Source organism: Lissotriton vulgaris, chromosome 6, assembly GCF_964263255.1.
Source record: "Lissotriton vulgaris chromosome 6, aLisVul1.2, whole genome shotgun sequence".
Taxonomy (NCBI): domain Eukaryota; kingdom Metazoa; phylum Chordata; class Amphibia; order Caudata; family Salamandridae; genus Lissotriton; species Lissotriton vulgaris.
In genome coordinates, this window is record NC_141694.1 from 1,169,675,129 (window position 1) to 1,169,696,485 (window position 21,357).

Genomic DNA, 21,357 nt, shown 5'->3' on the forward strand with positions numbered 1-21,357 from the left:
TCACCCACTCTTGCGATACAGCGACTCTTCCATTCTGGACCTTGTCCCACAATCCGTTTGACCTGAAGACACGTCCTGCGGTGCCCTCGCAATGCGGCCTGGTCCCTGAATGTGTTCAGGGGGACGGTATTTCTCGCTCTGCCAGCAGAGTTGCGCCCACTCTTGCGGCCTACGACATGGAGAGGCCGGGGCGTTGACTAGGCGGGGCCTCCGGCCGCAACCACAGCGCCAACGATCGCTGCTAACGGAGGGGAGCCTTGCCGGTGAGAGCCACTGATCTGAAGAACAGCTGCCTGCGGTGCCTCCCTGAACCGCTTGAAGTGTGGCTCAGGGGTTAGAGGCGGCAGACCCGGAAGCTGAGATCGGCCCTGGACCAGGGTTCAATTCCCCGCCTCGGCGGGTCTTGGGCTCAAAATTCCACGGACTCGATAATTCTCGCTCTGGTGCTTTCTCGACTCACGGGTTCACACTCTGCGACTCTGGGCAATAGCTTGCTTAATCTCCACAACGGCCCCTCGCGGCGGGATGCCTGGCTTTCACCTTGTGGATACCCTGCTGGGGTTATCTCACAGGGGAATACCAGGACGGGTTCCCTAAGCAAGCGCCGGGAAACCCTTTGTGGGTAGCTGTGCGCTATATAAGCTCAAATACATTTACATTTACATAGAGGCCCCCGAGGGGCGGTGTGGTAGCGCGGACTGGGAGGGGGCGCTTGGCTCCTGCCCCCTCCCCAAGTCTTGTTGCCCTGGTGTGGCCTGAGATCGCCCCCGACATAGGCGGCCGGCTCCCGGGGTCCGGCGGATCTTTTTGCCTTTTGGTGACTCTTCCATTCTGGACCTTGTCCCACAATCCGTTTGATCTGAAGACACGTCCTGCGGCCTGGTCCGTGAATGTGTGCAAGGGGACGGTATTGATTGGATCAAGATGGCGGCTTCACACAAAGCTGACTCAAGTGTTGCTGCTGATGCTATGCAGACAAAAACTGGTTTTCAGTTTGTACATTCTTCAGGATTTTTCCATCCAAGGCTGGTTGAGAGTTTGTAGAACGATGGCTTCAGATTTTCAACATACTACTCTTCAACATTCTTCATAAATGTAATTCTGGTCCTGCCGATACTTATTGGAGACATTAAACTATACTCTGGACCTGCCTGGCCTCGACCAAAATGGCGCCAGTATGGGAGCGACTTGCAACTCCTTATGACGTTCTAGTTACTTAGCCTTGACGTTATGGGGGATGTATGCGGTCTTTGTGCACATGGCGGGCGGGGAAGGGTACTGACTGGGAATACGGACAACCCTATTGATGTCGATTTTTCATTATTGATTATTGTATTAATAAAGCTTCGAAGTAATGTAACCCATGATACTCGCCCATGGTGTGCGTATGGACGATTTTATTGTAACTGATCCTGTTATACTTTCAATTAAAAAATCAACCTTCACTGATCCTACAACCGTTTATCACGTTTAGTTTTTTCATTATTGATTATTGTATTAATAAAGCTTCGAAGTAATGTTACCCATGATACTTGCCCATGGTGTGCGTATGGACGATTTTATTGTAACTGATCCTGTTATACTTTCAATTAAAAAATCAACCTTCACTGATCCTGCAACCGTTTGTCACGTTTAGTTTTTTCAATTAAATGGCTCGCTTGTTACATACTCCTATACCCCTGGCTTTTGAAAGACACCATCTTGTAGAATAAAGGGCTGCGTCAAGGGTGGTATTGCCCAGAATGTCTTGTTTTCTAGTGCTCGTAATAACGAAGCCAGAACTGCCGAAAGGGATTCTGGTCCTGCCGCTACTTATTAAAGACATTAAACTATACTCTGGACCTGCCTGGCCTCGACCAAAATGGCGCCAGTATGGGAGCGACTTGCATCTTTTTTGAACGTTCTAGTTACTTAGCCTTGACGTTATGGGGGATGTATGCGGTCTTTGTGCACATGGCGGGCGGGGAAGGGTACTGACTGGGAATACGGACAACCCCATTGATGTCGATTTTTCATTATTGATTATTGTATTAATAAAGCTTCGAAGTAATGTAACCCATGATACTCGCCCATGGTGTGCGTATGGACGATTTTATTGTAACTGATCCTGTTATACTTTCAATTAAAAAATCAACCTTCACTGATCCTACAACCGTTTGTCACGTTTAGTTTTTTCAATTAAATGGCTCGCTTGTTACATACTCCTATACCCCTGGCTTTTGAAAGACACCATCTTGAGGAATAAAGGGCTGCGTCAAGGGTGGTATTGCCCAGAATATCTTGTTTTCTAGTGCTCGTAATAACGAAGCCAGAACTGCCGAAAGGGATTCTGGTCCTGCCGCTACTTATTGGAGACATTGAACTATACTCTGAACCTGCCTGGCCTCGACCAAAATGGCGCCAGTATGGGAGCGACTTGCAACTCCTTATGACGTTCTAGTTACTTAGCCTTGACGTTATGGGGGATGTATGCGGTCTTTGTGCACATGGCGGGCGGGGAAGGGTACTGACTGTGAATACAGACAACCCTATTGATGTTGATTTTTCATTATTGATTATTGTATTAATAAAGCTTCGAAATGATGTTACCCATGATACTCGCCCATGGTGTGCGTATGGACGATTTTATTGTAACTGATCCTGTTATACTTTCAATTATAAAATCAACCTTTACTGATCCTGCAACCGTTTGTCACGTTTAGTTTTTTCAATTAAATGGCTCGCTTGTTACATACTCCTATACCCCTGGCTTATGACCCTTTCATACGTGCGATCTGTACTACCGCTCTCGGGCGATCTATGTAATGAACAGACTACCATTGCCGAAACACAAGGGAATGCATCTCAGAGAGATAAGTCAAGTACGTGGTAGATAAAAACATTTTCGTGTTTATGCACACTGATGTGCTTTGAACGATGCCCCCCCCCCCGCCCATTGCACAAAAGCGTACCAGGCACTCCCCAGGCAAAAAAAAACGGTTTTGTTTTTTTTTGCCCCGCGGGCCCCTTTTTAAGCCTCCACATCAAACCTAGGGGGTCAGGGAGGATCTATTATGCCCCCTTATGGTCATTTCTCCCTTCGTTTTGGCTTCCTCTTGTCTCTCGATCCTACCGAGAGACAAGATGGCGGCCGCTCCGGACTGTTTAGAATGTTGACAGGCACCGGAGAGCCAATCAGCTTCGCTTCGTGAAGTTCCGTTACGCGTCAAGTAAGCGAACCGGAGCGCTACCCGGAGCGCTGTCACAGATATATATATTTTTTTGAACGTTAATTTATCAAAATCCACTGGAGCACATATATTGAGACCTAGCAAAGGCACATCGGGCTAACAGTCCCTACAATTTTGCCAAGTTTCATGCAAATCCATTCAGCCGTTCGAGCTAAAAGTGAGGCCAACCGCCCTATGGAAATTAACAAGGGAAAAACGCGTTTTGGGACCCCCCTTTTCTATCGGCCCCCCCTTGACGAACCCCCCCCCCCAAATTTTCAGGGGCTGCTCAGAAACAAAATGTGCCATTTTCCTGAAAATTTCAGCCAATTCCGTCCACAAACGCCAAAGTTATTAGACATAGAATTTTCAAAAATCCCATAGAGAAAAAATCCTAACTATATATATACATATACATATACATCATATATATATATATATATATATATATATATATATATATATATATATATATATATATATATATATATATATATATATATATATATATATATATATATATATATATATATATATATATATATATATATATATATATATATATATATCAGAAGCTACTGGACCCAACTGTGGGAGTAGTGACCTTTTACTCCTGATTTCCTGGGGACTTAGAAACTGGGTCAAGACCCCTCAGCACTTGACTCTCAGTGATAGCAAGGGTCAAGTAGTCCAAGAATTCTGGGGGGCCGGTCTTGTAGATGCAGGGGGTGAACACTGGCGCACAACTAAAATATGTTCAATAGCAGCAATAAATCATTGTCCACTCAAATGCCTATTTATATGAACAAAGAATTATTTAAATCGGAACACAATGTGAAATACGATATACACAAAAAAATACGCCAAGATCTCCTGAGGCCAGTTAGATAGACAGATCCCTGAATCCCACTTCCCTCTCTATCGGTAGTGGTTATTTCCCTTGCATGATAGGCGGCACTCAGGTTAGGCCCCCTTAGCACTCCCAGTTTTAGAAGTCCCACTCTGACTCCAAGGCCTACATCGCTAAAAGGCAGAACAAGATCCCCCCAGCACTGCGGCCCTGCAATCAGTTGTACTTGCTCCAGCAAGGTGCTCTACTAGACTCCCTGGGAGTGTTCCAAACTCTGACGTCACGGATGTATGCAGCAGCTGCCGGTGGTGAGTCGCACTCTCGCTTTACACAGGCTGCAAGTGGTTGTTTGCAGTGCTCCCTCCAATACTGCAGTAAGATTCTCTGATCCCTCTCATAGGTAAGGGGAGATTGTACGGGTTTCCCATCCCATGAAAGTTTGGACAGAAAACTCACAATAGTATGTAAAGATGGAGATTTTCAAGCACAGTTCACCAAACATCCCCCCTATATATCCTCACCACTGTTTCACTGGACTGACACATTTCCAGCACATTTTATAGATAATGGGACCAAAACTATGCTTTAATTTCGAGGCCTCTTCTTTGAGCTTAACTCTATTTTACAAATCTTCATATTTCATATGGTTTCTTCTGGTATTTTCACTATGACTATCTTCAGTGTCCCCGTGGAATGACTTTACTTGGTTCTCCTTAGTTTTGCAGATGTCTTGTGATCGAAAATAACCTCTTCTTTTATCGCTGCACCAAACATTTATGTTCTTTACTATGGATGTGTAGCACTATTACCAGTTCTGGTGGTCATCGCACACTTTAAGAATGACTCCAAGCTGGAGCTTTTGTTACTATCTTTGATCTTCTCTCCTAATATGGTCCTGCTGCCATCTATATTGGAAATCACATAGTATGGTCTTGATTTAAATTGGTTTGCATTTGCACAGTGGGTCTGCCATCTCAGATAGGACCGTTCTACATGTTTATGGCTTCATCTGGGTTGCCTGGCTTATTTTAGACTTCTGGGCAATTGATATTTTGGCTTGTTCAACGATGTGAAACAGCATAGTGTTTGTGATGTAATTTCCTCCTTGCCAGAGGAGTGGTTGATGCCATTTGTTTTCTAAATTCTTTAGTTGTTTCTTATTTTTCTTTGATATCTTAGTTGCAGGAAGGCCTGGCGAGGGTTGATCTAAAGTAGCTGACGGATTTACTGATGTCAATGATTGCAAAAGTATTTGCTCTTGATTTTCTCCTGCTAGTTCATTGGTTGATTTTACCATCAATTTCATAAGCTCTATCTATTGTGATCGCGACGTTGGCAGCTCTGAAAGAATGTGAGAGTTTGAGTCATCATATATGTCTTTTTTATGATTATTAGCCCACTGTTCTTACCCATTTTCTGTTTTAAAGCAACTGTAGTAGGTCAATTAGAATTTCCAACTTGTCTGTGTGCAGGCGGACTGCCTACATTAATGTGTTGAGGGAACTGTCCATCGCTTTCCACAATATTTAGCTATCCCCTCCGTTTTCTAATAGCTTATCACTAGAGGGATCCAGTTATTGAGAGTGGGATTATATTTTTGTGTTCTTCTCTGTATGCCACCATACCATTTGTGACTCTGGTATAATTTTTTGACGATTAGCATACAGAAGTGTCCTCAGGCATGCTCTGCTTTGTTTGCAATTTATGGTTCTTTTGCTTACTCTGCACTGATGATGGTTTGGAAGCATGGCATAAGGTTTTTTTTCCCTTTGTTTGCTGATTATTATTACTGTAGGTGGTAACGATACCCCTTGTTTGTAGTCTGGAATCAGCATGGATTCTGAGTTTGCAATATTGCCTTTATTATTGTTTGGGGGGGCGTAACCCACTCCTCAAGGGCCAATTCACAGAACTAACCTAAGACAAAATCCTAAACTTACTACCATTTTGGTATTCACAGAAGGCACTTACTCATTTTGGTATTCACAGAAGGCACTTACTCATTTTGGTATTCACAGAAGTAATTTAGGAGTCCTAAAGTTAGGAGTCTTAACTTTACTATTCCTAAACTGAGAGAAATGCTAACTTTAAGACTTTTGGTATTCACAGAAGGCATTTAGGAGTCCTAAAGTTAGGAGTCCTAACTTTACTACTCCTCAACTGAGAAAAATCCTAACTTTAAGACTTTCGGTATTCACAGAAGGCAAAAACGATTACCCTTAAGAGTTGAGGATGTTGCCTCTTGCTCAGCATCTTCAACTCTTAAGGGTAATCGTTTTTGGGCAGCTTTGGGCAACTTTCTTTTGTTGCCCCGAGATCACTTTTGCTTTGCTTGGATGGTTAAGCCCTTTTATGCTATCTCAACCCAATACTGTCACAATTTTTCAAGGATCTCTAGATTCCCTCTGATTTTTTTGTTCACACTCACTAGATTGGACTCTGTATGTACATCTAGAGATTAAGGTGTTTGAATCCACAGCACACAAAATCTCTGAATTATGTGAGCTTTTTGTCAGTCGAACATTTTGGATGATGCTGAAAGGTGGGTGGTTGGTAGCTTACAATGTAAATTAGGATATATTTCACAGCTTTAAGCCCAAAACACAATTCAGCTATTAAAACATTTTAAGTATCACTGCAACATTATAAAACTATTTATGATGTATGTGTTACTCCCCAAAACTTGGTCTATGTCTGTGCATGGAAATAATTTGGGGAGGGTGTTACCAGTTTTCAATGTTGTTGCCCGCAGAGGTCAAGATCAATCTGTTTGTGGAATTTTGAAGTATTACATTTTATTACATTTCTGGATTTAGCAGTTTGACCGTGGACTGCCTTCTCTAGTAGTACTGGCCTCTCAACTGCACAAGAAAATGTTCAGACTATGGTCAACTTCAGATTATAAACCTCCATCCCACCAGGCAGATTTCATTAAACTGGTCCTTCTTTGGTCAAGCTTATTTTTAAGAACAGGTTAATGCCTTTTGCATTCTCTAATCTGTTATCCCTTGTTTCTTCTTTGACTGTTTCTGCAATATTTTAATTAGTGGAATTCCAAGGGCCCTATTCACAAAAGCATTTTGGAGTACATAAAGTAATACACCTATAGTACCATTTACATACTCTTACATACCTTTGTTAATTGGCACTAAAGCATCTAAAACGGCTATATTCAGGGATTTTCTTTTTTTTTGCAAATAAAAAGGACTGTGTCCTGTTTTCATTTTCACTAATATGAAGTTGGAATATTCAAGGCTGGATCACAAGTGCAGGTAAGAGTGTGCAAAAGAGTATGAATGTAGTTCTATTTCTTATACTCATACTTTTGTGACTTGGCCCCAAGTTGTTTAACCTTTTCAACCAACCACCTGCTTTGCTGCATGTCTGAAAAAGTAATTTATGAAAGATAGAACGTACAGTCAGAGGTCGAAGTAGGCAGGCGCAAAGGGGAACAACATGCCCATACTTTTTTTTACTTTAAGAAAAATAGTTCTATTATTTTTTTGTTCTAAAAAATGCCCTGGAAAGGGTGATGTCAAAAGGTGAGATGCCTCAGCTAAAATGGAAAAGGAGAGGGTTTCCTGTTCTAAAGAGACAAGAGAGGAATAAATAGCTAAACAAACAAAAAAACAAGCCCGGTTTCCTAGTTGCCTGCTACCTGCAAGACATGTAATTGTGTGTCATTGATTAATCAACAAATGTAAAAGCTGCTTTGGTGCCAATATTGGCTTTAATTGATGGAGTCATAAGCTTCATGGTAATGAGTTATTCTTTTTGAGCTATAATGCTATAATGTGATGGTGTTCGCAAATGGGATCATGAGTGCCTGCTTTTATTCGACAAAACATGCTTGCACATGTTTGTCTGATTGTGTTATTATAAAACCTATAGTGTGTGTGATGCAAGTTTAAAATATTGACTCACGTATTCACAATGCTCTCTGTCCCATCCTGGGACAGCGAAGCACTTAAATAATCTAAGTCACTATTCCTCACTACGCCAATCAGGATTCAATTCTGTGAATCTCTGCTCACACATACAGACCTCTGCTGTTATCGCCTTAACCAAGAGATTTTGCAACTTAAAATAATGCACTGATTCCTTTAACTTGCATTTATGTTTCATCGAAGAGATGTGTGCTAATATTTGTGCAGTTACTTGAAAGCGGAAGACCAACAAAATAGTGAAACAATATTTTGTTCATTTTCGCCAGTTTTTTTTGTTACTCTTGCCCCCCACTCACTAACCCCGGCAGCATTGCTCTGGTTTACGGTTCATAAATGCACTTCGACTATACAATACAAACATTCCAGCTTTTCAGTGTTTTCTTTGAGTCTGCCCTTAGCGCCAATGAACAGTAGTGGCTTTGAGCCTGAGCAGCTAAAGCCGACGCAACGTGTGTCACTTGAGACGAACGTGCGCATTAATTAGGGGTCTCGGTGCTACAGTGAGCTTTAAGCTTTGACAGCGTCTGAGCTCTGCGCATGCCCAGTACGTGCAAAATATGCTACCCCCTGTACAATAGGTCAGACCAGGCAGTTTACAGTGCGGCGCTAATTTGATTATTATACAGTAAGGAGTTGTATATCTGGGCTCATTCTTTGCTCACCAGTGAGGCCACCGTTTTATTTACCTACGCTGTTTTTTTCTAGTTTGTTGTGCTGCCTGCTACTTCTCAGAGACAAAAGCTGCGAGCCCCTGGGTTCTTCTTCCTGCCTCAACGTTGCTCGTGTATACAGAGGCTCTCTTCAAAAATTTCGAAGTAAAGCAGGAGCGAAATGTCCCAGAACAGTTCAGAGCAGGTGAGACATATTTTATGCTGGCGCTGCGAGGTTTGCCAGTGACTGCACTATGCCGAGACTGCCTTAATAAACAGAATGTAGTGCTGGGACCCGTCACTGTCTGTGTGTACCATACACACATTTCTTACCTGTTTGATAAATACGTACAACGTCTATTACTGTAATATAATCGAAGCAGGAGCAGTTTGGAGTGACTTTCTACTGTGCCAAATACTCCATATGAAACTTTTAAATTAGTTCTCTCATAAATGTTTAGTTAACGTTTCTTTTTAGACTGGCTTGGAGGGTGCTCATTAAAATATTGTTTATCTTCTTAAGGTCCTGTGAAGAGAGTTGGTCAGTGTGGGAAACACTGAGGTACAGGTTTACAAAAGGCTTGCGTTGCCCTTGCATAACGCAGTGTGACTCAAGGTAGCGCAAGTTCTAAATCCAGAATAACACAAGGTATCCCAAATCGCTGCAGTGCGTTACTCTGCGTTGCGAAGGCGTTCCTTGGGTGGAGCATGGGTGTTCCCATGCATCACTCACATATTTAGACACAATCCCATATTACGTAAGGTTTGTAAGCTGGGATTTCGTCAAAATAGTACACGTTCCCAATAAGTGTAATGAGGATCAATATATTCTGCAGCACATGTAGAAAGAGGAACATGCCTCAAAGGATTGTTTATGTGCAGAAAAGTGTTTCATCCTGCATAAAAACAACCCTGCCTGTAGTGCAGGCACCCTTGTATCATGGGGCAAGAGTTCCTGCGTTGGCGCTAGGCAGCACTCAGTATGCCAGCACAGGGAAAGTGCAGTAATTCATCAAATCTTAGCAGAGATGGCACATTTCTGCTCTCTCACTGTTACGCATCGCAGCAAGTTGTTTTGCTGCATCACATGACTTTTTGATAAATCTGCCCCAACGTACGTATAAAATGTACAGTGGCAGCTGGTGACATTTGAAAGTGGAGAGGCGTAAAACATTGGGAATTACTTTTATATAGCAAGTGATGTGACCAAGTTCAATGGACAAAGGTCCCTCTTCCGAGAAAGAAATAAAAAAAAAGATTGGCAAATGGTGCATTTTAAAGCAAATGAATGCGGTGATAAAGCAAGGCTTATTAAGCAGTGGGAACATATAGTTTTGAAATATTAAACACATGAAAAACTGATCCATATCTTCTTGCATTAATATGTTCAACAGTTACTGCAATGTGTAAATTGTACAGCATGACAACTTTAGCCCTTTAAAATGTATGCTTGCCCAGTGTCTTGCACTGCATGCAGCATTAACTGTGGAAAAATATGCTCTAACCAGACTTCGAGAAGCACCCACAGCTGCTGGCTGCAACCAGTCATATAGAAATAAGTGCAGACAGGTCTTTAAGTAAGATGAAAAAAGTGGGGGTTGTAGGAAGCTGGTCTGAATATACTAAACCAAAAATGAGGTATAGCGTGCACAGAGTCCAGTGAAACCCCAAAGGTAGCCAGAGGTAAAGGTAGATAGCACCTTACTCTCTATTTGTGGTAGCGTGGGCGAGCAGTAAGGCTTTATCAGAGGGTAGTGTTAAGCATTTGGTGTACACACTCAATCAGCAAATGATATCACACACTCAAGACTGAACTCAGACCAATTTGTTTAGTATAAAATATTATTAAGTTATTTTATTTCCAGAACCAAGCCAAGCCTGGCACAGGTAAGTGAAATAAATGCTTTGTAAAACCTTATGCAGTGTTTCCAATTGAATGCAGGTTCAAATGCAGTATGATTGAAATACAGGTAAGTCATAATATCGAAATTATGATTGAAATACAGGTAAGTCATAATATCGAAATTACTGTACAAATTACTTTTCAGTTACATTTTAGGTTACTTTTTAAGTTACCTTTTCTACTTAGTGTGATATGCCGAGTTATCTCACTGGGACATTTCCTAGAGAAAAGGTAAGTAAAATCACTTTTGCACAGTTGTAGTTTTTCAGATTTTCATACAATTCAACTCCACACAGAACATTTTTCAAAGAAAAACTGTTTATGTATTCCTATGGAGAGAAATGAAGTTATCAGTTAACAGGTAAGTACTCGGTCTTTGGGGTTGAGTTTCTGGTGTTAGAACAAGGGTTTCCCCAGGGTCAAGGATGCTTTCTAAAAGCACCCTCAGCAGCACTAGGGTGGCTCAGTGCAGAGTCCTGCGGCCCAATGTTATCCAATGGGGGATAGGGGGCCTCCGGTTGGTGGCTGCTTACGAGCAGGCCACTGAGTTGTGGGAGCAAAGCTCCTGGTGTTAGGCTCAAGGCAAAGGGGGTTCCGAGTTAGCACTCAAAGTACACCTGCTGCAGTGCGGGGGCGGCAAGGTGCAGGGTGTTGTTTTGGCGTCGGGTGCCCTGTTGGTTTCAATGGGGTTTCTTCGGTTTCAACAAAGACTCCAGGCTCGAGTACGAAGATCTTTTGGAGGTGACCACTGGTTGGAGCATTAAGTTGGGATGCCTTGGGATGCTGGGACAGCATCGGTTGACCCACCCACGATCGTTGGAGTTCGGGTGCAGGGGTGTCTTTGGGCATCAGGTTTCTCTTACCAGCTTCAGTCGCGGTCAGGGGGATCCTCCAGAAAGAGGTTGCAGACTTCGCTGGAGGATTAGAGGCAGGTAAGAGATCCCCAGATCTCTGGTCAGGATCGCCAGGGAGACCTCCTCGTGGTGTTGGGACGCTCAAACTCGGGCTGTGGGCGACGGTGCAGAGTAGTGTAGACTTGCGGATTTGGCCGGAGTCAGAGTCTGTGGGTGAACAAATCTGGTGTTCACAGGAGACAAAGTCTTTTCTGTGGAAGGCAGGGCAGGTCCTCTGGGTTCTTGACATTGCTGGCTGCAGGACACACTGGAGTTTCACTTCTGCAGGTTCGAGGTGGGGACAGGCCAGTAGGGCGTCCTCCTCTTCTTAGCTTCAGCACAGCTGTTCGGTCCTTCTTTTTCTTTTCTTTTTGGTCGTTTCTGGTCTGAGGAGGCAAGGTTCAGGGGTGCTCCTAAATACTAGATTTAGGGGCCTTGCAGGTAAGCAAAGGTTGGGACCAACGGGTCCCTTCCTTGTGCTGGGTACACCTCCTATTATGCCACCCTCCAGTGGGAGGGAGCATATGCCTCTCTGGTTGGCTGCCCCCCCCCCATCTGCAAGATGGCAGGGACTGAGACTTGTGCTTCACCTTGTCTCCCTCACCTGAGGGGTGGGGTTGGCAAAGGTGAGCACACCTCCCTTCCTCACTTGTTTTTTCCGCCGATTCTCCAACCCAATGTGGGGGTCTGAACCGGTGGGGGCCATTTGCTGGAAGCAGCAAAAGGCCTGGGGAAGATCTCAAAGGCGCAAAGCCTTTAAAGCTTCCCCTTCGTGGACCCTGCCCACCCTGGGAGAGGAGGCTTGGCACCTCATCCCAGGATGTGCATTGTTTCAGACCCCAGAGAGCAGCAGGCTCTTGAACCAGGGGTCCAGAAACGTCTGGTGGTTGCAGCTGGTGAGCAACCACTCAGCCTGGACACTAGTGTTAGGTCATTTTTCAGGGGACATCTCTAAGATACATATGTGTGCATTTTTCATTAAATCCCGCACTGGCATCAGTGTGGGTTTAATGTGCTGAGAAGTTTGATATTAAGCTTCCCAGTTTTCACTAAAGTGGTACTGTGGAGTTTGTATTGACAAACTCCCAGCATCATATACTCTTAATGGCAACACTGCACTGTCTAAGAATTGGCTTAGACACTGTAGGGGTACAGGGCTCATGCACCTGTATTCTCACCACTGTTATAGTACACCCAGCTAGAGGGATGGCTGATCTATGCCAGAGAAATTGTTTTTTAGGCATGGCACACAACGATGTGTGCCATGTCGACTCTTCACTTTGTTCTGCACCAAAACATGCAGCCTCCAAAGGTAGTGTGTGTGTGTGTGTAAAGGTACAGGGCCTCTAAGGGTGGCACAATAAGTGCTGCAGCCCTTAGAAGCCTTCCCTGGTCACAGTGCCCTTGGTGACTTGTGGCCAGAGAGTGCCAAAACCTGTAACATATAAAGCATAGATAGATCATGTTGAACTTGTTTGTCAACACAATGTTTATATTGACAAGTATAACTCTATATGCTTCTCAATAAATGTGTGGTTACAAAGGTTGCTCCATAGTGACAAAGTGACTGAAGTGCTCAAGGTAGTGCTTGTGAGGTGAAGGAGATGTGAAGGATGGACATTCAAAGATATACAAAATGTACAATATTTACAAGAATGAAAAAGACCTGTCTAACATTATTAGGAGACTAACTCAAAAGCCCAAGCAATGTGATGCCGTCAATCTAAAATGTGCTTTTCCGCTGCTGTGCTTAAAATAATTAGTACAGGACTCAAATACATGAAAAGTCGACATTTTGACCACAAACAATGAACGTGGTTGTTCAGTCCAAACAGCGGGGTCTTCCTCAGGACCAGAAAGGGGCATCCTGCAAAGTAGTAAACTAGTTGTTACTACTGGTGCATTATTTCAAGGGGCACTTCAATGTAGAAGAAAGCAAAAAAGACTCACCTTAGAAGTAGCATGGGCTGGGTCGCTCCGGAGGAGAGGAAAAGAGACATCAGAGGTGCCTAAACTGAAAGAGAAAGTAGGGCACATCTGCGCTCCAGCAACTCAATGTTATAAAAACTAATCAAGAAGTGCAGGACACTGCGGACAATACTAACATGAAAAGAGTTTGCCTGAGAGGTAGATTCTTGTCATGAAGCTGAATAAATCCAGATAACAAATGTGATCAATCGATTCACATATTGCTGAAGTAATCAGCTGGCTTCTAAAATCAAAGAAAACAATGAACAGAATGAGAAGTCTGCAACTGCAGTGACTTATCTGAAAGAAACACTTCCAGTGTCGTGTACTGAGTTCTGCTTGTAGTGATATCAGCAACTATTGCCAAAGTAAGTACAGACAATGTGGGCACTAAGCGATTGATAAGTACAATTGACACCCAACCTGCGTCGTGTACTATATTATGCAATGAAGATGCTCTACTCGTTGACGACTATCGACAGTGATGAATCATCATTAACAAGACCGATGGAGACTCAAAACTAAAGCCTGTTGTTCTGTGTGCTCTGCAGAGAGACCAACCCACTGACAGACACTTTGTTTGGCTCCAACCTTTGCGCCTGGGCCCTCAATCAAAGTCCCTCATAAACACCTGACATGGCTTCAGCCTCAATGTATACACTGAAAAAAATACAGTTAAACTACAACATTGTAAAGTAGCTAACTCTTGGGCAATGCAAGGTTACATAAAGCATGTGAAATAAGACAGGAATTAAATCGCTGAAATGCATTTCCTTTAAGTTTTTAACATTAATTGTTTGCAAGTCAATCCATGTTTTTGCCATCAGGGTTAACTTAGGGGCATGAAGACAGGGTCAGTTATAATGTCATACATCAGAGGACTCTTCGCTGTAAGCACATGTTCCACAGTAAGCACATATCTCTCTCTTTGAGCTTGACTCCGATATTTGGATCAACTTCACAAGGGAACAAGAACCCTGCTCCTCATTAAGATCCATTTTGAGGGGGAACAAATACAGCAGCTCCACTTCTAAAGGTGCAAGCGATCTGCAGAGAGGGCGTCGGGTGTCACAGTGGGGGAGGTTAGCGTGATGAGGGGTCTCAACAGAACATACATAACACAACGTTAAAATGCACACACTTACCATTACCAAGAACAAGGCACCGATTCAGACGTGCTTACATTTACTCCCACGTACGTCGAAAGGGTGGGATCTAGGCCTTTGAATGACGGACGTCTAAGGTCTACAATCATGCTGGGATGAGGTCTCCGACACCCGAAACCATGATGCTTATTGCGTCACTGGCCTCTAGAGTTCATACCACCCTAAACCACAATGGCAATGAACAGCTTTAAAACAGAAAGCCCAGCATTTTGCATCACAGTTAAAAGCTGATTTATTGCCTGGCTTCCGTCTCCTGCTTCAGAGTGAGGCAGGGCAGGCAGCCTGAAACAGACAGCCCAGACTTATTTATTTAGGGATACAATTGTATCTTTAAATAAATCGATCCATATAATATGTTTTCATGTAAATGTGTAGGAATTTCAGAGGGGTGCAGCCTGTGAGCCTTAATGGAGAAGCCGGCCCTGAAAAGGTGCCTCTCTAAAGCCACCTCCCATTGTACCTGGTACAGACACTGGTTTTCATACATTGATCAGTTTGCATGGCAAAGTCATCAAACCTTGTGTGGCTGTGTATTTTAATCAGTTTTTCTAAATTTGTCCATCGCTGGCAACTTTGGCATGTGTTTGCACATCTTATGCTCCTGATAAAGGGCTCATTCTGAGTTCTACATTAATGCCACCATGGTAATTTCACATCAGAAATTGACAATACCTTGGCTATGGTAATTCTAGGGTCCAAAATTACCACACCACCACCTACTGTCTCTGTGGAATGAGTAGTTACCAGGGAAACAGATGTTTCCTCCCCAAAATCTGAAAGTACTTAAGGGAACATATTCCTAAAAACATTGTCATCAGAAAACCCATTGGGTGCAGTAATATCAAATGAAGAAACATCGCATGGCCAGGAATCAAAATTGAGCAATTATTAACTCATGTTACCAACCGAATCAAGAAATCCAACTAATGCAAGAAAGGTAGTTTGGGGTAGGAAGGTCCCTTACTTGGTGTGCACTCATGTTGCCCTGCCCTGAGTGCCCGACTGCATGTATGTGATATTGGAATTTTTGATTCTGGCCTTGGTATCATTCTAATCTAGTGTTCACGCAGAGACGTAGACCTGTCCCGTGACATAAGTAACGTCTTGAACTTGTCCTGTGACCTAAACAGCCGCACTAAGTGTACCCTAATTGACACAGTGAACTATTGTCCCTGTCATGTGTTTTAGCACATGGAGTAGTGGTGGCCGCTTTATTTTTTTGTTAACACAAAGTTGTGACCAGATCTGCCCCACTTGCGCATAATTCCACTTGTGGATGTTGACCCTCTATTGCAATTGACATGATTTCCCGCCCTGTCATCATCCAAAGCCTCCACAACATCAGAATCTAATAATACTCTCCGATGGACCTGCTCATTCCTGACTAGCAGGACCCAGTCACTTAGCCTGGCATAGTACACCTGGGAGACCTCTGACCTAGTTTGCGAGTTACGCAAGGATCTTCCCAGAGCTCCACCCTCTACAATGCATACATGAATCCTTACAGCGAGTATCATCCACTCTCACAGGATCAGTGTCCTCTACTACATCTGACGACAAGCAACTCATTCTCTCACAGATAAAACACACCCAGTACCTGGATCAAGTTTAATGTTTGCTTTTTTTGTTTAAATCTCTTTATTGGCATTTGTATTTTAACATTTCAGTACAACAATATGTCAAAAACTACAATTGCCAAACAAATACAGTGCAGAAAATCCTTGAGGTGTCCCTGATAACAATTCCAGAAGCGTACCATAGTGGTTATGGTGTAGCAATGGTATCTATGGTTGTGAAACGCTTATCAAGTTTAATACTTGCATGACTGAAATCACCCACTGATTTCAGACCAAATGTTTAAAACTGAATTCCAACAAGAACAAAGTCATGTTCTTTTGGAAATTCACTTCATTGTGGGACTCCACCTAGTTGCCAACAGAGCTAAGACCGACACCCATTTATGTCAAGAACCTCAGGATTGTCATCAATAGCAAACTGGGTATGACTGCCCTATGCAATGTCATCACTGCCTCATGATTCCATACACGGAAGATGATGAGGAAGATTTTCAAATGACTCTCATTCAACACTCTAAAAACCGTTAAACACCCCTCATCACAAGCAACCTGGACTATGAGAACATCCCTCTATGTCTGGATCAACAAAAAACTCACCTAAAGGCCTCAGACCATTCAGAATTCTGCAGCCAGAATCACTGTCAACCTCCTATGCTGTGTTCACATCTCACCACACTTGAAGGAGATGCACTGGCCCCCATAATCAAACGAGCACAATTAAAACTCCTCACCCACCCATAAAAGGCACTACACAATACTGGCCAAACATACCTCAACAGCTGCATCTGCTTTTCACAAACCTGCTCAACACCTCTGATCATCAGTACTCTTGCTTGCACACACTCAACGCACATCGGAAATCGGATCCGGCAGTCGAGTCTTATCCTAAAGTGGGTAACGTCCTGCCACTACCATAACTGATTGATTGATTGAACCTAACACTACTGGTGTATTTGTAAAGTGCATGTTCAACCAGAAGGGTATCTTGGCGCCAAATAACAGATGTTTATTGTTACCTAACTCAGTGGTACTCATCTTATCAACCTCAGAAAGATGAAAGATTGAGTGGACCCGCCAGGATTTGAACCTGTGACCATGAGATCAAACACATGCACCTACAGTGGACGCATTAGTCCGCTAAGCCACCAGACCAGCACATAAGAACCTCCCCTTCACTTCTTGAATTCTGCAAGTAGCTGGAGGCCTGGCCTTTCGAGTAGCTCCACTAGGCCCTAGGGTAGCTAGGCTTACACCTGCTCAGTGCCATGATACCCTTCCAGGTAACAGTGCAGTCTACAAATTTGCATAACATACCCAACGTCTACCATAAACATTCCAAGTATATTTTGTTGTGTGTTATATGCATAGCATTTGTCATAGATGTATGATGTGTGTGAATGAGCCAGATAACTGGAGTCCTGTGGGTTACATTTTAGATATACCTGCCCAGGTCATTGCTCAAGATAATGGTGATTGGTGCTTTCCCAGATAGGGGAAGTATATTTCTCACATTCATGAAGCTGAAGTGAGGTGACTGAAGTCAGGAGTAGAGAGTGGGCTCCTTTGGAAATTTGATTAGGCCTTTTGGTAGGAAGGAACTACTGAATAGTCATCCTGAACACTGCCATTTGGTGGATGGTAGAATAGAGGGGTGGAATTGCAGACTGTGTTGTCCAAGGGGAGAAAACCTTTTAGTTGAGACTAGCCCTTTTAACTTTCTCTCTGATTACTCCTTCAGTTTGGCTCTGATGGCAGCCAGATGCAGAAACCTTGAACCTCTTTTTACCTTTGTGGGTGCTTCATTTTGGAGACTGCGCAGCTAGGAGAAGCATCACTCTACACAAAGGCTGTGACTGAAGAGCTGCCTGGAAAGGACACTTTAAAGGAAATACAATTCAGACCATTCCTGCAGGTGTATATGGGGGATACACATCCCCTGTCTGGATTTGGTGTACAAAAGTGAGGCCATTGTGTTGTACTAGTTCCAGGTCCTCTATAGTCAAGGGATGCCATGCTCTACAGAGTAATGAGAGGACTGGTGTTCAACCAGGGATGGCATGTGCCTGACAGTTAGTCTCCCAGCAGTGAGTGGACATCACCTGAGTCTGGATCACTTGCTAGAAGAGCTATGCACCAGTTTTGAAGTGCCTAAAATCCTTCCTGTCTTCTGAGGCAGAGCCTGGCAGACGTGCAGGAGGAGTGAAATGCAGCATGTTCCAGGTATGTAGGGCGCTTAGAGGAGAAGACTTGAAAGACTGTCCTGCTGTTTTGCAGTTTAGCCCACCCTACAATCTCTCAGTAATGGTACAGTCACCACAGTTGCTAAGGCCTGGTTGGGCTGTGATCCTATGTTGAATTTAGCCTGTGCGTGGCCCAACTGTTAGCTGAATATTCAGCCTGTGCATGGCTGTGACTGCTGCAGTTGTGCTTGGCTTCTGCTTGGCTACTACTGCCAACATCATGAGATTGACATGGTTGTAGCCACCACTGCTAACACCTTGTGATTGACATGGTTGTTGCCACCACTGACAACATCTTGTAATTGGTCTGTGTGCAGCTGCAACATCCTAGTGTTGTAAACAGTTTGGGCATGGCTGCAACTGCCTGGAGTTACTAGTTTGTGTGGGTACTGCAACTGCCCGTTGACCCTGGCTGACGTGAATCCACTTCCTCAAGGATAAAAGAACAGGAATTTAGTAAGTTCCCACTCACCCAGAGCGCTAAAAACTACTTACCCCTTGGTCACTGCCTGTTTCTTTCTCTTGCCTTCATGACTGGAATAAGAACAGAGGGAAGTAACCAAGGCTCAACTCCGGGTTCTCCTGTCATTTCCCCTAATATCGCTGTGTGCCGGCCACAGAAGTAATGGGGATGCAACTGCTCGTTGTCCCTGACTGACGTGATTCCACTTCCTCAAGGATAAAAGAACAGGAAGTTAGTAAAATCGCACTCACTCAGAGGGCTAAAAGCTACTTACCCCTTGGTCACTACCTGTTACTTTCTCTTGCCTTCATGACTGGAATAAGACCAGAGGGAAGTAACCAAGGCTCGGCTCCTGGTTCTCCTGTCACTTCCGCTAATATCGCTGTGTGCCGGTCACACAAGTGTAGGGGGAACACACCCCCTCGTTTCTCTAAAATAGTGAGTCATGAGGCTTCAGGTTCTTCTCTTAGCTCTGAAAAGGATGGAGAACATGTTCCTTCTGATCAAAGGGGAAAGTACATTGATATGGAACTGCTACCGGAATTCCTGGTGAGACTAAGGGGCAAGGAGGTTTTCTCTGTAGATGAGACTCCCAGTACTTCAGTTAATCCTTTTTAATGCAATTAACAAAGGCCCCTTCATTACATTTACCTATACATGAAGATGTATGAGAGGTAACATTCCAGGCGTGGAATGACCCCTCAAGATTTCCTTTCCGACCTGACCAAGTTATAACCTCTACAGAAAAGGATAAAAAGATGCCGGATTAAGTGGCAGTGGACTTGCTTGGTTGTATATAGTTTAGTGGGCTGGGCTTCCATAGCAAAGGATAGAATTCTAAAGGACCAGGAGAATAGAAAGAATTATTATAGTTACTTATATAGAGCTGAAACTATACAGGGGCATTGAGTGATTTTCTAGTGGAGGCTATAAAATCACTTTGATGTGGTTTGGGGACTAGGAGTGGCTAACATTTTCTTGAAGACGAGTAGGCTGGATTAGTTGCAGTGTGCTTGGGGCTACTGAAATATATTTTGATTAAATTATATGTCTGGGAATATTTGCTTGAATTAACAATGTGTTCTTTTCTTTAGTCATCAACGTTATTGTACGATGTCGCTACCTGTTTCCCTGAAGCTGAGTGGAAGATGTTACATGAATGGCAGAAGGAACTTTATAAGAATATAATGAAAGAAATTCACCATGCCTTGACATCTCTGGGTAAATTTTCATTCTCTGTATCTTCAGCCTTTGAAATGGCATGCTAAGTTTGCTTTTAAGGTATCACCTTTTTGCCTCTTTTCTCTTATAAGGACTGAGTGCCTGAAGACAGAACGCAGTTCGCTGTCCATAGAATAAATGTGAGTGGTGCAACTTGTAGTCGTTGACAAGAGTGGGCTGAAAGGGTTGAGTTTTCGTTTGTGCGGGTCAATTGCCCCCAAGTGCAGAATTCCTCAGTAACCATAACAAACATGCTGCCTTCATCTTGAATTTATGTATTGAATTTAGACAGTCTGTGACTAACTACTTAGTCCATGAAATCTCTCCCAATAAGGACAGAAACAAATCAGTGCATTACACTTTATTAACGTCGATTTATAATCTAGTGGGTATATGAATTTCTTTACTCGAGGATCCCCTTTTGGGGAATGAGGTCCATTCGGACCCATAGGTGAGGGTGCACTATCGTGGACACACCTAAACTATGTTTAGTTATAGCTATACCAGAGTTTCCATAGGAAAGTGTTTTTGTTTTACTAATAACTTGCATGCCGTTTGACAAATTTTAATGAAACTTCACCAAGTTTTGTGTTGAGCCGACATGTGTCGGCTGAGAAAAACTAGAGGGTTAAAATTTGTGTTCCCAAGTTAATTCCCATAGGAATTTCTGGGAAGCGATACAGAAAAAAACAACTGGGGAAATTGCACTAAATGTGGCAGAAAGTTAAAACTTTACTCAGCCCATTTTTAGGTCGAGACCTGCGTAGGCTGCGCTTGCGCAGTCGCAGGGAGAGATCTTATGTCGACAGTGTGGGCGCTTGAACCCGCCCCTCTTCTCCATTAGCTGGCTTCCTAAACGGAGGCCAGCCATTGAAGGAGAGGGGCGTCACTCCGTTCAAGGCCTGTCTTTTTGGGATTCGAGGGTGTGTTTTTAACTTTCTTTCTCTTTTCTTTCTCTCCTCTTCCCATTGGCTGGAATTTTACCTTCCAGCCAATGGGAAGAGTAGAGAACGAAAACACGCCCCCGAATCCCAAAATGAGGCTGCATTTCTCCGAGGCATTTCTGCCTTGCCTCTGAGAAACATGGTGGTTCTTGCTTATGGCTGCTGCGGGAAGGCGAGGGTTCTTGCTGTTCTTCTAAGTTAGAGGTGGGGGCTCTTTTTGCAGTAGTTCACACTTAATCCGTTTCATCGGTTCTTTCTTGTGTTTATGGCGTGTGGCGCGTGTTTAGACGTCTGTAGAAGCCCCTTCCCGCGCCCGTGGTGCCACC

General features: G+C 43.6%; 1 protein-coding gene across 3 annotated transcripts in view; it reads left to right on the forward strand.

Annotated features, from left to right (window-relative positions):
• The first annotated feature begins 8,530 nt into the window (after positions 1-8,530).
• LOC147708585 (zinc finger protein 212-like) overlaps positions 8,531-21,357 on the forward strand; it is a 152,011-nt gene continuing 139,184 nt past the window's right edge. For all 3 annotated transcript variants that reach the window (XM_086927259.1, XM_086927260.1, XM_086927261.1), the window contains exons 1-3: positions 8,531-8,631; positions 8,712-8,861; positions 19,961-20,087. In XM_086927259.1, the coding sequence (XP_086783385.1) occupies positions 8,838-8,861; positions 19,961-20,087 (151 nt within the window). In that variant the 5' untranslated portion in view covers positions 8,531-8,631; positions 8,712-8,837. The remainder of the gene's footprint in view (positions 8,632-8,711; positions 8,862-19,960; positions 20,088-21,357) is intronic.